The sequence below is a fragment of the Terrapene carolina genome, unplaced genomic scaffold (genome assembly GCF_002925995.2).
Source record: "Terrapene carolina triunguis isolate 2854851 unplaced genomic scaffold, T_m_triunguis-2.0 Scaffold38, whole genome shotgun sequence".
NCBI classification, from domain to species: domain Eukaryota; kingdom Metazoa; phylum Chordata; order Testudines; family Emydidae; genus Terrapene; species Terrapene triunguis.
Window position 1 is genome coordinate 8,097,529 of NW_020664389.1, and position 14,338 is coordinate 8,111,866.

Consider the following 14,338-nt stretch of genomic DNA (forward strand, 5'->3'; position numbering starts at 1 on the left):
TCAAAATCAAGATTGTAGCATTTCTTGTAGTGAAATAGATTTTATTTCAAAAATGTATAAAAAGATGCCAGTTTATTTATTTGTGTTTAAACTTTAGACTGCTAAAGAATAGAGACAGAAAGTGAATGGCATGTTTTATAGGTTTCTTTTTAAACTGATGTTTTAGTCTCACTAATCATAGTTTCTGTTCTATAACCAGTACTACATTGTATAATAAAGTCCTATGCAAGTTTCCCTTTACATAGTTTTGGTTTGAAGTTAGATGCTATGGTACCAACAGTGGTCATGAAAGTCAGAGCTGAAACCAAAATAACACACATGGGTTACATCAAATACTGGTTTCAGATTTTCATCTATGGCTTAGCATTTTGAGGGGAAAATATCTGACGTTCTCTATACTTTATGGACACTATTTTTATTGCTGTCTCTTGTCTGACTACATTTTGCTTTTTCTAAGAATGCCCAAACAAAGAGGATAGAGAATCTTCAATTACAATATAAGTACAGAAATTTGTCAATAATCTTTTCCCTCTCCATTTCCAGCTACATACTGTTAGCCACTTACTAAAGTAAAAAAGGACCTAGTGAAACCAAGATGTTTTGCATTAAAACAAACATCCCGACTAACCTCGGCCCCTCTACCAAAACAAACAAATAAAAATGCACATAATGTAGCAGCCTACCTATATCATGAACTAACACTAGAGATAACCAGCTCAATTTTTGTCTAGTCAGATCATTTATTTTATTTAAACAGATGTTTAACAAAGAGAAAAAAAGGAGCCAATCCCAAACTCTGTTTGACTTTGACTATTGTTTAGAAAAGCTTAACTACCCACCAAGCTCAATAGCAACCAATCAGTACTCTCAGTAACAGAAAAACGAGAAATACCCTATCTTCACTGAAAATGATCCCTCATGCAACTTGTCCCCTTCAAAAGTTCCCCCCAAAAGTGATGTTAGGGTGTTAAACAACAACAACTAGATTTTATATTGTGCTTTTCTTCATCTCAAAGCATTTTACAGAGTAGGTCAGTATCTTTACCCCCCATTTTACAGACAGGGAAACCGAAGCACAGGGAGAAGCAACTTGCAGTACTGTACACATCTGAGTTAGCCACAGATACATAAACACAGCAGATTATTTTTCTGGGTGAGCACAAGCCACAAAGCTCAGATCTATTTTTTTTTTTTCAAAATGTGCTAGTGTTTGGACATAATGTTGTAGTTCAGCCAATTACAGTGCTAGGCCAGGATCCAAACTCTTGGGACTTTTGGATGCAGGATTTTGGTTTGGTCCCATCTCTAATTATTCTATAGATATTACATCAATTTTTCTCAATAGTGAAACATTTAATGAAAATTGTGAATCTAACAGCACACTAAGAATGTACTCATCCTTTCCAGCTTGTTACTATACTGACCTTTAAATGTTAGGAAAAAGACAAGCCCAGTAAGCTTTCCATTTAGTACACAAAATACAATATTTTTAAACTCACATGACATATTACAATAATAATGCAGATGAGGTCCAGCATTTGCAGGCTTAGCAGTTATCTTCAGTGGGTAAACAACCGCAGGAACTGCCATCCTCTATTTGGCACTATTGCTTAAAGAAACTGGTACGAAACAAGAAGAGAAGTTGGCTTTACCTGACTTCCCTCCCTCCGCCAAAAGATGGCTGGTTGAGGGTTTCCAGTTGCTTCGCACTGGAAAGTCACTGTCCGTCCCAATGCAGCCACCTGGTCACGAGGTTTCACAACAAAATGGGGAGGTTCTGAAGGAGATAAAAATACACTAAAATCTGCAGTCCAAAGTTCACCCCACTGAAAGTCAAATGGCAACTTGCCTGGTGCCTGAGCACCACATTTTATTTGTTTAAAAGGTAGTGTGTTATAAACAACCTTTAATATGGTGCTGCGGCACAAAGAGACTGCAGCTCCCAACATTCAGTGCTTCATCTTGACCCAAGATTGTTGGTTCTTGTGCTGCTCCTCCCTATTAAGATCCTGATTGCGCATTCCTTATTCAAGTTTGTGAGCTTTTAGCCAAGTGAGATTTAAGTCCCATTGACTTTAATAAGTTGAGTTGCACAAATAAGCATTCACCAGCATGATCACAGGGGTCACAATCAGGTCTTAAAAGAGGAGAGGGGCCACAGATCATAACGGAGAAATCTCTGGGATGCATCTGGCTCACAGGCCACACTTTGTCCACTTCTGTACTAAATGCTATGGAGTAATTGCACATTCAGGTTTACATACACAAAAGTCACCCTCTTTGATTTAGGAAAGCTCAGGAGAAATAAACGACCTTTAGTTGCTTTTATAAGAACGATCTGATGAAGTCAGGGTCTCAAAAATTTTCCATTTAACTCAAAAGCCCCAGAAATGCTACTGTGCAAATGATAACCATTTAAAACCTTCAATCCAATTAGTGAAAAGGAATGAATTTAAAGTAACAGTGGGGCTGAATTCCTCCTTCATTCACAGAGGCAAGGACATGTTCAAATAAAATATATATGTAAATGAAGGCAAATTTGAAACATCTGCTCAGCCTAACATTATAAATCATGCCAGCATTGTCCAAACTGTTTGATTTACACTGACTTAAATGGCCATTTCATCTAGCAGTAAACAGAATGTCAAAAATTATGTCAGTTACATTAAAAATAAGTTAGAGCACTTGACAGCCTTAGATACACTGATCGGGCTAGCCCAGAAAAAATAGAATATAAAGTCTGTTAGGTGGTATCTTCTTACACCTGGAAAAATTTGCTTTAAATGAAAAGTCCTTTTACTTACTGTTTACATTTTTCAAATTCATTTCTTATCAGCTGTCCAAAGCATTAATTATTCTTCTCTCTTGTCTGAGTTCAGAGTGAAGTGAATGCTTTGAATCAATCATTTTAACAATTTTATGTTCTTTTCTTTTTTTGAGGGCTTTTCCTTCACTTTAAACACCTTAAATTACTCATGTCACGTAGGTGGTGCAGTTTGAAATATATTTTATGACTCAAACAACTGTGACCTATCTAGATGAAACCCCTGGATACCAAACATCCCTTCTGCACAATTTGTTTTCTTTGTTAATCCAGGTCAATATTTTCAGTTATCCATTTATCTATTCTATGACTATGCTCCCTATTTAGATCAGAATAAAATACACCAAATGTTCCTTTTCAGAAATTATAAGCAAAATTTTGGGGTGATTTATACTTGGACATAAATGTTAACATTTCGTTGAATGACTTAACTAAGAAGCTATGCAAGGTAAAGCCCCACATAGATGTTCTAGTAATAGAAATAATAACAGACCCATTGTGATCACCATACCTTTAAAACAGAAAACCTCAATACATGTAATATCTTGAAAGGGGGGCTCCTGGAGGACTTTTGACATCTACAGAGGGGATTTAATTTAGTATTGCATGTAGATTGGGAAACTGAGTGGTGTTTGCCACTGGGCTGTGGGGAAAGATTAGGAAACTAGGTTTATGGGTGCTTGTTCATAGTTTTTCAGTCTTCCTATCCTGCCTTTGCACTGTCCCTCTTTACTATAAAGGTATATTTAGGGCCTCACTGCCTCTTTAATGGATGTTGGCACAATGCCACACAGAGTAGCCCAGGGTTTCTAAATTATATTCTGCTGCACTAGGATACATAGCACCTGGTGTCACTGTGTTTGAGAGCTTACATAATTACAAAGGAAGGACTACAATAGTGCCCATCAGAGAGGCAGTGGGGTCCCTGTATTTCAATTTATGAGGAGGGTTGCTCAGGGAGTACTGTGCAGATGGAGGGAGGAGATAGGAAAAGTCGGTTGGTCAGTCATTTAGAGTGTGATTTACAAAAGCACTGGGGATGTTGTTCCAATTCTATGCCCATTAAAGTAAATAGTAAAACTCCTAATGTCTTCAATGGTAACTGAGATAGAGTGCAGCTGAGTGCTTTAGGAAATCCCACTCGCAGTGTTCACTGCACCGGAAAAATTAAAAAAAAATATTAAAACACTTTACAAAATATTAATTTAAGTTTGCTTTCTTAACTAGGGTCAAATGTACATGTGTGGCATGTCATGAATATTTATCTACATAGGACACTGCAGCTGTTAGCTACTAAGGAAAAATAACTTCTACTGTCCTTGGGATCTTTAAAATAAATTGAATTGATTATACAGGAAAACATTAAGTACACCACTGCCTCGATATAACGCGACCTGATATAACGCGACCCGATATAACACAAATTCGGATATAACACGGTAAAGCAGCGTTCCGGGGGGGCGGGGCTGCGCACTCCGGTGGATCAAAGCAAGTTCAATATAATGCGGTTTCACCTATAACGCGGTAAGATTTTTTGGCTCCCGAGGACAGTGTTATATCGAGGCAGAGGTGTACTACTTGTGTGGTAACAAGGGGGAAATGAAATCAGGAATCAGCTTGTACATTATTTAAAAACAGACAAAAAGTTAGCAACCCATTACCTTTGCTCTTTGCCAAAAAGTTACCCATACTTCATGCAGAATCTATTCTGTGCAGTCTGTCTTGCCAATAACAAGTGAAACATGGAAGCTGATTGGTTGAAGGACATGGAAGGGTATGGATGGAAAGGGGAAGAGAAGTTCCAGTCACAGTGATACGGTGATTAGAAGATGGCCAATAAAATTTCAACTTACCAGACACAACTAAAAACAAAACAAAACAGAAAGAAAACATGGAATAAATTAAATTAAACAAACAAAACTAAACAAAAAGTAAAACCAAAGAAAAGTAACAGGATCCTTGGTAAGGACCTTAGAAAGCACAAATATATTCTGATATATGAAAAATATGCAAAAAACTCAGAACTATGTTATCCCATTGATTTTTAAGCAGAATTCCCCATGAACTGTTTAATAGGAGGCTGCCTGGTAAACTGAACTATGAATCAGGAGACATGGGTTCTACTCTAAGCTCTGCCACCAAACTGCTGCACGGCCTTGAATAGGTTAGTTCAATTCTCAATTTCCCCATCTGCAAAAACGCAAATACACATACTTATCCTTCTTTATACAGCACATTGAGATCTACAGCTGGGAAAGGCTTGTTTAAACCTAACGTTTATTAATAGGGAGTTTTGCTTAAAAATCAGTGGCAGCTTAGATATAATGACTGCATGCATCAGAATCATAATTCTCAGTCTAAAATTCTGCAAGTGAACTAAATGGCACATAATGTGATAATCAAAACAGATACAAAAAAGCCCATTTATTACTCTTTTACCTTCATTTTATCAACTTATCAACATATTCAAAGCACAGAGTTAATGTAAAATAATATAAATATCAAGAGCCAATTATGTGAAAAACATACATGCATCTTTTGTTCATATTGAGAATTATCATAATCCTAGAAATTGTATAGTCCCTGGCTGGTTAGTTTTACTTATTAAAGAGTAAGCATGTTATGAGGAACTCCAATACCAAGTCATTGATTTACTGATGTATTTTAAAAGAAAAAAATGGGCATTTCCAAAGCCCATGAAAACAACAAAACAAGAAAAGACTCAAATCAAACAAAGTAATTGTTATAAAATGAATAATTGCATTATCTTCAATACATGCCAAGACATTTTTTTATATATATCCTTTTAAAAAAATATAAAATATATATCACCACAAATCACATTTCCTTCAACACCCTCATCTGGTTTTACCCTTTTATATAGAGAGTAAAAAGAACTACTGTTAAGCATGAGTACACTTTCATAATCAGCTAGTATACACCTGCAATATGTCAACCTCTAATGAAACATACTGAAGAAACTAATAATATTCAGCCTGTCAAAATTCATTAGGCATGGGAAACATGGGCTTACTGTTCAAATAAATGGAACATATTGTGGACTGCAGGTGTGCTACGAAAAATAAGTAGACATAAGATGCAGTTATAATACCATATTCAAACAGTATCTCTTTTGGATCAAGGTATAGCCAGGAAGCTGTAACTGAATATAACAAAACTGGATGCAATACAGCATACATTGCAAATAAGTAGCAATCTTCATTTTAGGAGAGGGTGTAGGAAAGAGATGAAGACAGATGTGTGAACTGAGGTTTTCAAGTTTTTATTTTCAATTTTGCAAAAGTAATCTGAACAGTAGTTTTCATGTTAATACTTGGGTTCACTACTTCTCAAAAGGTAAACAACATAAATAATCCTGTTGACATTATACAGGCAAATAAATGGTTTGCCTGGCTATACCAGTAGGAGAACAAGAGACACTAGATGTGGTTTAATTAGGTTGCAACTTTATTAACAACTGTATGGGAGTAAGTACCCAGCAGATAAAAGTGTACAATGCAGGTAATTCCATGATCATTTCAATATATACCCAGGGGGCTTTAGTCAGCCCTCCTCCTTACCCATCCTGCTGCCAGGATATTACAACTCCCCCCCTCAAATTACAGCTAAGGTGGGCTGAAATAAGGGTGGTGGTGGCTCCCTGCTATACCAATCATAAGAGCACCAACCTCTTCCCCCCATTTCCACTCTTTAAAAAGTACCTCCTTTAAATCCTCTACAATCCATGCATCTGATCACTGTATCCCTTTCCCCTATGGAGTACTTGCACTGAATATCTTCCCCATGTCAACATACTGAGTTGCAAGCTCATAGCCTAACTCCCCTTCCATGTTTGCTTCCAACTAAACCACCTCTCATCCTGCTGTGGGGAAGGTGAAAAAACACCCACTTTTTTCCCCTCACTGCCAGATTGGCCTAAATCAGGGGTCCCCAATGCAGTGCCCGTGGGGCGTCTAAGTGCGCCCGCGTACTGGCCGGCGGACGAGCATCCACCGAATTGCCGCCGACAAGCAGTGTCATCCAGAGGTGTCGCTGCCGAAAATAGGCGGCATTTCGGCGGCGACGCCTCTGGATGACGCTGCTTGTCGGTGGCATTTTGGCGGCAACACCTATTGATGCTGCCGCTTGTCAGCAGCATTTTGGCGGATGCTCATCCGCCGCCATGGTCCTCAGTTGGGGACCACTGGCCTAAGTGAAAAATTCTTTCCCAGGCCCCTGAGAAAGGAATGACTAGTGCACTGCCCACAGGGGATCCTGACCAAATCTGGTATTTCACCGCTTCCATGGGTGGGAGGGTGGATGCTGCTCCACTTGGTCCAGGTAAAAGAGAGCTTTTCCTGCCTGGCATGTACTTATATAAACTCCCCTCTATTCCGGTCAGCTGGGTGGATGGGTCAGCATCCTCACGCTGACTTGCTCTGTGGCTGCTGCAAACTCACTCCGTGTCTCTGTATCCCTTAAAGAGGTACATACCTTCCTACAGCAAGCCAGACAATGACTCCCCCAACCCCCGCACCAGCTTCAGGTGTGGTGCAGTGATTATGGGAGAAGTGGCCAACTGATGGCCTATTGGCTTTTGGGATGCAGTTCCACTCCTCAGCTCAGAAGCTGAACTTCAGGTTACTCTTTGATTGTACTAGGATACACTACATAGCATCACCCTTTTTGAACAGAACAGCTCTCTGCCCAAAGCATGTGAAAATACAATTCAACACATTCTAGAATTTTCAGAGGATCTCCAGAAAAAAAACCCAACAACTCGCATCCTACATCAGAAGACCCTGATAAGAGAAATTAACAGTGTTCGAATTAATGTTCTTTAAATTCTTGCACTTTGGAATTCACACTGAAGTACCACTTTTCTGTTTCTTTAGAAATACCAAAAAGGAGAAAAGTTTAGCTCTCTCTCACAGGAAGAGTGGGATTGGGACTAAAACCAAGCAGTGATGTGTATAAGGTAAAGGCAGCATGGCCTGTCCCTTGCCAGGCCCAGTGCCTGCTCAGCCGTCAAGCTCTCCACAGTAAAGTTCATCTTAAACCTCCAACAGATACACATCTGTCTTGGTTGGTCAATTACATTCCCACAAATCAAGTTAATTTATAAGTGCTGAAATTCCAACTCTTTTTTTTTTTAAAAGAGGATTTTGTTATTGTATGTCAAAAATAACTCCATTGAGCAAATGAAGTTTTTTGCCCACCTGTAAAAACACAGGGGATACTAATGTATGAAAATAAATCCATCTAGAAACAGGGCATCATGTCAGCTACAGATTTGTGGTGAGGGCAAGGGGTGAGTTTCATATCAAAATGTAAGCAAGTCTGTTAAAGAGGCATCATGTGCTTAAAAAAAATTGGACTCCTGAGTTTTATTAGTCTTCTATTGATAGTTAAAGTTATTATAACTGAAGAGAAGTGAGAGAAGGTCTCTTTATTATTATAGCTTTGCTTTAGACAGCACTTTGCGTATAGCTTTTAGTGAGTCAGTTTCCACTACGTCTGTGATGGTTTTTCACATAGCAACAAGGGTAAGAAAACACTAGTTTTTAAATAGGAAAAATGCTACTGCAAGACCACAAAAACTGACAAAGAGACTAAGGAAGAGGTGTAGTACCTGAAGCTGTTTTTAACATTTTTGAAACTAACTCACTTTTAAGTAAACACTGTCTTTTAAGCATTAGTTTTACATTGCAACAGAGATATGCATTTAAAAATTAAATACAAAGAGAGCGCAAAATTATTGCTGTTAAAATTATTTTCCTAAAATGTGAGCTTTATAGTGAGAGAAATGAACAAAAATAGTGAACAAAGTGATTTACTGATTAATGACAATCTTTTAATACTTTATTCATGCCAGCAATCCTATCTGTCTCATTGGGACTACTGATGTCAATAAGTCTACACACTAGAGCAGGAATTTGCTAGTTCTGGCCCCAATGCTAAATACAAGTACATTTGTGGATGTCAGTAAAACAACTATTGTACTTGACAGATGTACAAATGTGATCAAGAATAGCTTCAAACACACAGTATGTAATGTCTGCATTTCTAAATAGCTAATTTTCCCCACAGAACTCTATGCAAACGTAGATCTAATATTTCATTGTGTTTAGTCTGATTTTAAAAATTAGCACAAAACCTGGAGTTAGGCAATCTTGGTTACTGGTTTGACTTTCCTTTCCAATCTTGGACAAATCACAATCATGTGCCTCAGTTTCTCATTCCGGAAAATTGCGATAATAGTTATCTACCTCACAAAACAAAGGACTAAGGTGACAAGAAGCTTCATCGATTTAAATTTATAAAGTGCTGTTGAGATTCCATGCTGGAAGGCACTAAAGAAGTGTCATGTATTATCATATTACTTATTCATTACTTATCAGTATAACTATTACTGTTTGTAAATTAGTGCCAGGTTCTCAGAAGGTACCTTGCTATTCAGCTGAGGCAAGTTGAATTTATTTGATCAGAGCTCTGGTTGTTGTTTTTTCTAATATATCTTTCAAATAAAATCCATTCTAAAACCTAAGAACCATGGATACTTAAATCTTTATTTCTTCATCACCTTCTTGACACCTCTCTTCTATGGCACTATATATTCTAGTATAAAAGATTCAAAACCATATAATTCTATGCAATAGGAATCAAATAATAGTAATCTTCATTTATGTACTGCTTCTTAAAAACTTTAATCCAAGAAGTTTTAAATGAACTGGTATTTACTTGTAAATGCCTGTCAAAATTTCAGGTGACTGGTAATGGGGTTTCCAATTCTGTTGCAGGGGAAAAAACATTTTCATAATGTTGCCCAGATTTTATATATCCTCTGCATATCAAATAAAGAACTAGCTTTATGCCACATTAATCCTCTTTCAAGTGAGAAACAACAGAGGTTAGACAGGCCTACAGGGACAGAGACTGATGGGAGATGGGATGCTAGTGGCAGCTGTGTGTTTATGTATGTTGGGGTGGAGCAGACAGGTAGTTTGGGAAGGAGAAGCAGATAGGTAGGGTGACAGGCAATGGAGCGGGCACAGAGCATGTAAGAGGCAGAGGGCCAGTCAGAGAGAAGACAAGAAGTGGACATAGTGGAGAAGCTGCAGAGCTGGCTAAGGAGAGTAAGTTCTCTGAAAAGAAAGTGTTGCAGTGATATGGGTGTGTTGCAAACTTTTGATCCCCCAGTTCTTCCCAGTGTGCTACACCACTAGTCCATGACTAGGGCTCCCACAGTAATCCAAACAACAACAACAACTACTGGAGTGGCTGGACTAAAGGATATAGAAAAGTCTGTGTGATGGGTTGTGAGTGCTTAATGAGTTGATCGAGCCTTGACTGCTGATTTTTTTGGAAAATCCAGAAGTCCTTCCATTAATTTTAGAGTCACTACTCATAAAAGGGCTTCAACCCCCACAGAAATATGTTCCAAACCTGACATCACTAAACAGTCAAATATAATTACACCCTTTTTATTTTTAACTAAAAATAATTAAATTATACAGGCTCCAGTATGTAAATAGCAAATTTTGCTTTTTACAAATTGATTGCCAATACTGCGTAGTTGTCTTGCTTGCATTTTTAAATACATGTATTGGTAAAAAAGGTAGTCTAAGTCAATGTGCTGTATTCCTTTTCTCCAGTGGTTTCTTTTTATACGTTGCTCTGATCTTATCAAGGCAATCTGAAACCCTTAGTATCCTCAAGATGCCCATTTCTCATGCAGTCATTTGTGTAAAGTATCATTTTCTACAGAGCAATAAAAGACGACCAACATTTCCAGCTATAAAAAATTTAAATACTGCCATGCATCTGTCTGCATGCCACAACTAAGAGAATAGAGGAAAATAATACCAGGTACATTACAGAAGAATTAGGGTATCCCTTTTCACCCTTGTTCTTTGCTCTCCATCTAGAAATGTTATTTTCAGCTGCTACTTATTGCTATGCAGATACATACATAATTTGACATTTTTTCAAATATTCTGTTAGAAAATATTTTCATTTAAGGCCTGATTGGATACCCTTACTCACAAAGAACAATAACTTGCACCATAAATAGTCCCATTGACTTCAATGGACTGCCTTGTGTGGTAAGTTGTGTGGTACGCATCCCGCAGCCCCCATTGGCCTGGAGCGGTGAACCGCGGCCAGTGGGAGCCGCGATCGGCCAAACCTGTGGACGTGGCAGGTAAACAAACCGGTCTGGCTCGCCAGGGGGCTTACCCTGGCGGGCTGCGTGCCAAAGGTTGCTGATCCCTGATCTAGAGCAGTGGTCTACAAACTTTTTTGATCGCGCACCCCCTGCTCCTGGCCGAACTGTCGAAGCAAAAAAAAAAAAAAGCCGCTCAGATCCCGGACGAACTGCTAAGGGAGGGAGGAAAAAGAAAAAAAGCCGCGCACCCCAAAGGATCCTCTTGCGCACCCCACTTTGGAGACCACTGATCTAGAGCATAGTATAGTGTCCAGATGGAAGTAGTGGAATCCCCAACAATTTCAACAATAATGCTTCAAATACACAGCAAGAAAAAAAAAGGAAGTGAAATGCCACTGAAAAGTAGCTGTCAAGAGCCTTAACATATATCATTCAAGTTATAAATAAACCTCAACTAGTCAAATTCTCTTCCTAGATGGACATTTGAATAGGTCTCCAAAGTGGATTGGTTGGAATTCTCTGCTTCACCTGAAAATGCTACTCCTATAATATGCATGGATTGTGCTGTAATCGAGACATCTCAGGAAAGTAGCATGGTCTCATAGGAATGGGTGGTGTATTCAAAAGTTTGATGCTACCATTTGGGAAAGACAGGTACTGTACTGGTACAAATTCAGTGCTGAAAATTTAATTATGCCTAGAGCTGGTTTGACAAATATGATGTGAAAGATGCATGTGTGGGTAGGTTATTAGGACATGTTATCAAAACTGCGCGGCATGTCATCACCACATATATTGTGCTAGTTTAGTAGCATCACCTCTGAAGCCACTAGCAACAAGAGGTGAACTTAAATTGCAAAGATTCAAAGTCATAACTGTTTTCTGCATCTCATTGAGCAGCCAGACACACATGCAGCTGGAGCTCTGCAATGTATGTGACAAACAATTCTGTGTTGGTGTTACTGCCAAGATGTCACCAGCCTTTTTAGTTGGCACAGGAAATTCAGACGAGCACAAGGCTGACATATCATTTACATCTCCCTTTTTTGTTTTCAATGGTAGTTACTGGCTGCTGAGCACTTTTAAAAATCCGGTCACTTCATTTAGATGCCTACTGGGGACTGAGCCCTTTGGAAAATCTGGCCTCCAACTGAGGGTGCTGGGCCCTAAAATCTGGCTCCATCCCCATTGTATGACTGTGTCTCATTTGTAAAATCAGCATTGCATTAATATCTGCCTTATATGGAGCTGTGAAACTTACTTTTAAATTATTTTAAGCTCCTCAGATGAAGAATGCTATTCAGGGGAAAAAAATACTGCAGTGAAGTGGCTTTTTGTGGGAGGAGGGTGAGTAAGAAACTTACTGAAACTATTTCTACGTTGCAGACTTTACTGAAACCAACTATGAAATAATAAAGTTGATAATCTCTTTTTGCAGTAACCACTGAATAAAAAGGTTTTCATTACAAAATAAAATAAAATTAAAGAGACCACCTGTGGTGTGGTTCAAAAAGTCAGCACTTCTCAGGTTAAAACATGCACAACTTTCAGTTTAAAATGTTTATAAATTCTGTAGTCATTGCCTGGGGGTGATATGAGCCCTCTTGGAGAAGCTCTGAACTATGGAGGATGTGTGTGTGTGTAGATATTTGATACGATTTAGTCCCTCAACCTGCTTTTCTCCCAAAGAAAAGACAAAAAATAGGCATATTAGAGATTTCTAGCAGAAAACATTTTATAAACCAGTGACAATTTAGGGAGCACAGATGGGACGAGAATCCCCATAACCAGATTTACACTGGTGTAACTCCATCCATTTCAAAAACTGAAGCAATGCCATAAATGAAGCATTTTTTTTAGTTTTGCACAGCTCAGAGCAGGAAGTGTGTTTTACGCTGTATTTAGAAAGGACCTAGCTACTTTGGGTACTATTACAATCTAAGTAAATACTAATGCCTTAAAAAAAGCCAGCCAGAAACTGTAAATAAGCTACTTGAATAAGAGCATAAAAGACATGATGATAGCCTAATGCAGTTGGAACAACTCCTACGAACCTTCTAATATGTTTTTGTTATTTTTTTTTTAAAGAGATAATGGAGTCTGAATTTTCCTGTCATCTGGTTATGGCACCACAGTTCTCTTCTTAGGAAAGATTATTTAAAACCCATAGAAAATGTTCTCTGTCTTTCAGAACAAAATCTGTTAGAGCTGCATTGCAAAAGCTAAAACTAAACTGTACAATTACAGATTAACAAATGGAAAACTTATGCTGACAATACATTAAAGCAATTTGGGAAGAGTGGGGGAAGACTCCGTGATCAATGGCTACAGACACTCAGTAAAAAGGAAGGACAGTAAATCACTACCATGAAATAACTTTTGAACCTTAGAAAATGTTATTTGTGATACCTGTTGAGGAATACTGTCAAGTGAAACAGATACAGTTTTAAAGAGATCTGAATTTTAAAAAATGGCATTGCTAGCAAGTAAAAATAAATAAATCGAGTTCACATATGGCAGACCTACTGCAAAGTTGTTTTGGCTTTTAAACCCATAAAACAAATCATGAACTATCAGGTACTTCTAACTACAGATAGTAAAAAGTGACACACATGTAAGAATCTGGAATTAACCAGCCTGGTTACGCCAGTATCAGCAACAAATCTTGGCTATTTTCCTGTTGGTTGTGGTAGAAAAGAGCTGCTCAGGGAAGAAACCACATCTTTGGGAAGAGAAAACCCTTTGATTTAGTTACTACTGCTCTGTTTCCAGGATATATCAATTTAGCCTGGTCAGAGCTTCTGCCCTGGATTTACTGAGCTGCATTTCAGAGAGTGGCAGCATTGAGTGCTAACACTGATGAACTCAACGTTTTCTCTTAATTCCTGCCAAAGGACCCTCTCTGTACTTAAACTACTGGTAGGCCAGAGGGAGGGGAAGAGACAAGGCCATAAAATACTTCCTGGAAAGGAGAATTCACAGAGACAACTCTGTGTAGGGTTACCATACGTCCGGTTTTTCCCGGACATGTCCGGCTTTTCGGCAATCAAACCCCCGTCCGGGGGGAATTGCCAAAAAGCCGAACATGTCCAGGAAAAATACCGGCCGGGCACTTCCTCTCCCGCGGCTGCTCTGCTCCTCCCCGGACTCAGACTTCGGCTCTGTTTAAGAGCCAAGCTGCCCGAGCCAGCGCTACCGGCTTCGGGCAGCCCCCTTGCCTCCAGATCCTGCGCCGCCGGAGCAGAGCAGCTGGAGCCGGGGAGGAGAAGTGCCCGGCCGGCGGCTGGGGTCCGGAGGCACGGGGGCTGCCCGAAGCCGGTAGCGCTGGCTCGGGCAGCTTGGCTCTT

At 39.0% G+C, this 14,338-nt stretch overlaps 1 protein-coding gene across 4 annotated transcripts in view; it reads right to left on the reverse strand.

Moving 5' to 3' along the window:
• ROBO1 (roundabout guidance receptor 1) overlaps positions 1 to 14,338 on the reverse strand; it is a 1,048,580-nt gene that overhangs the window by 83,721 nt on the left and 950,521 nt on the right. For all 4 annotated transcript variants that reach the window (XM_026652616.2, XM_026652620.2, XM_026652612.2 and 1 more), the window contains 2 exons: positions 4,678 to 4,686; positions 1,653 to 1,777 (listed from right to left, as the gene is read on the reverse strand). In XM_026652616.2, coding sequence (XP_026508401.1) covers positions 1,653 to 1,777; positions 4,678 to 4,686 — 134 coding nt within the window. The remainder of the gene's footprint in view (positions 1 to 1,652; positions 1,778 to 4,677; positions 4,687 to 14,338) is intronic.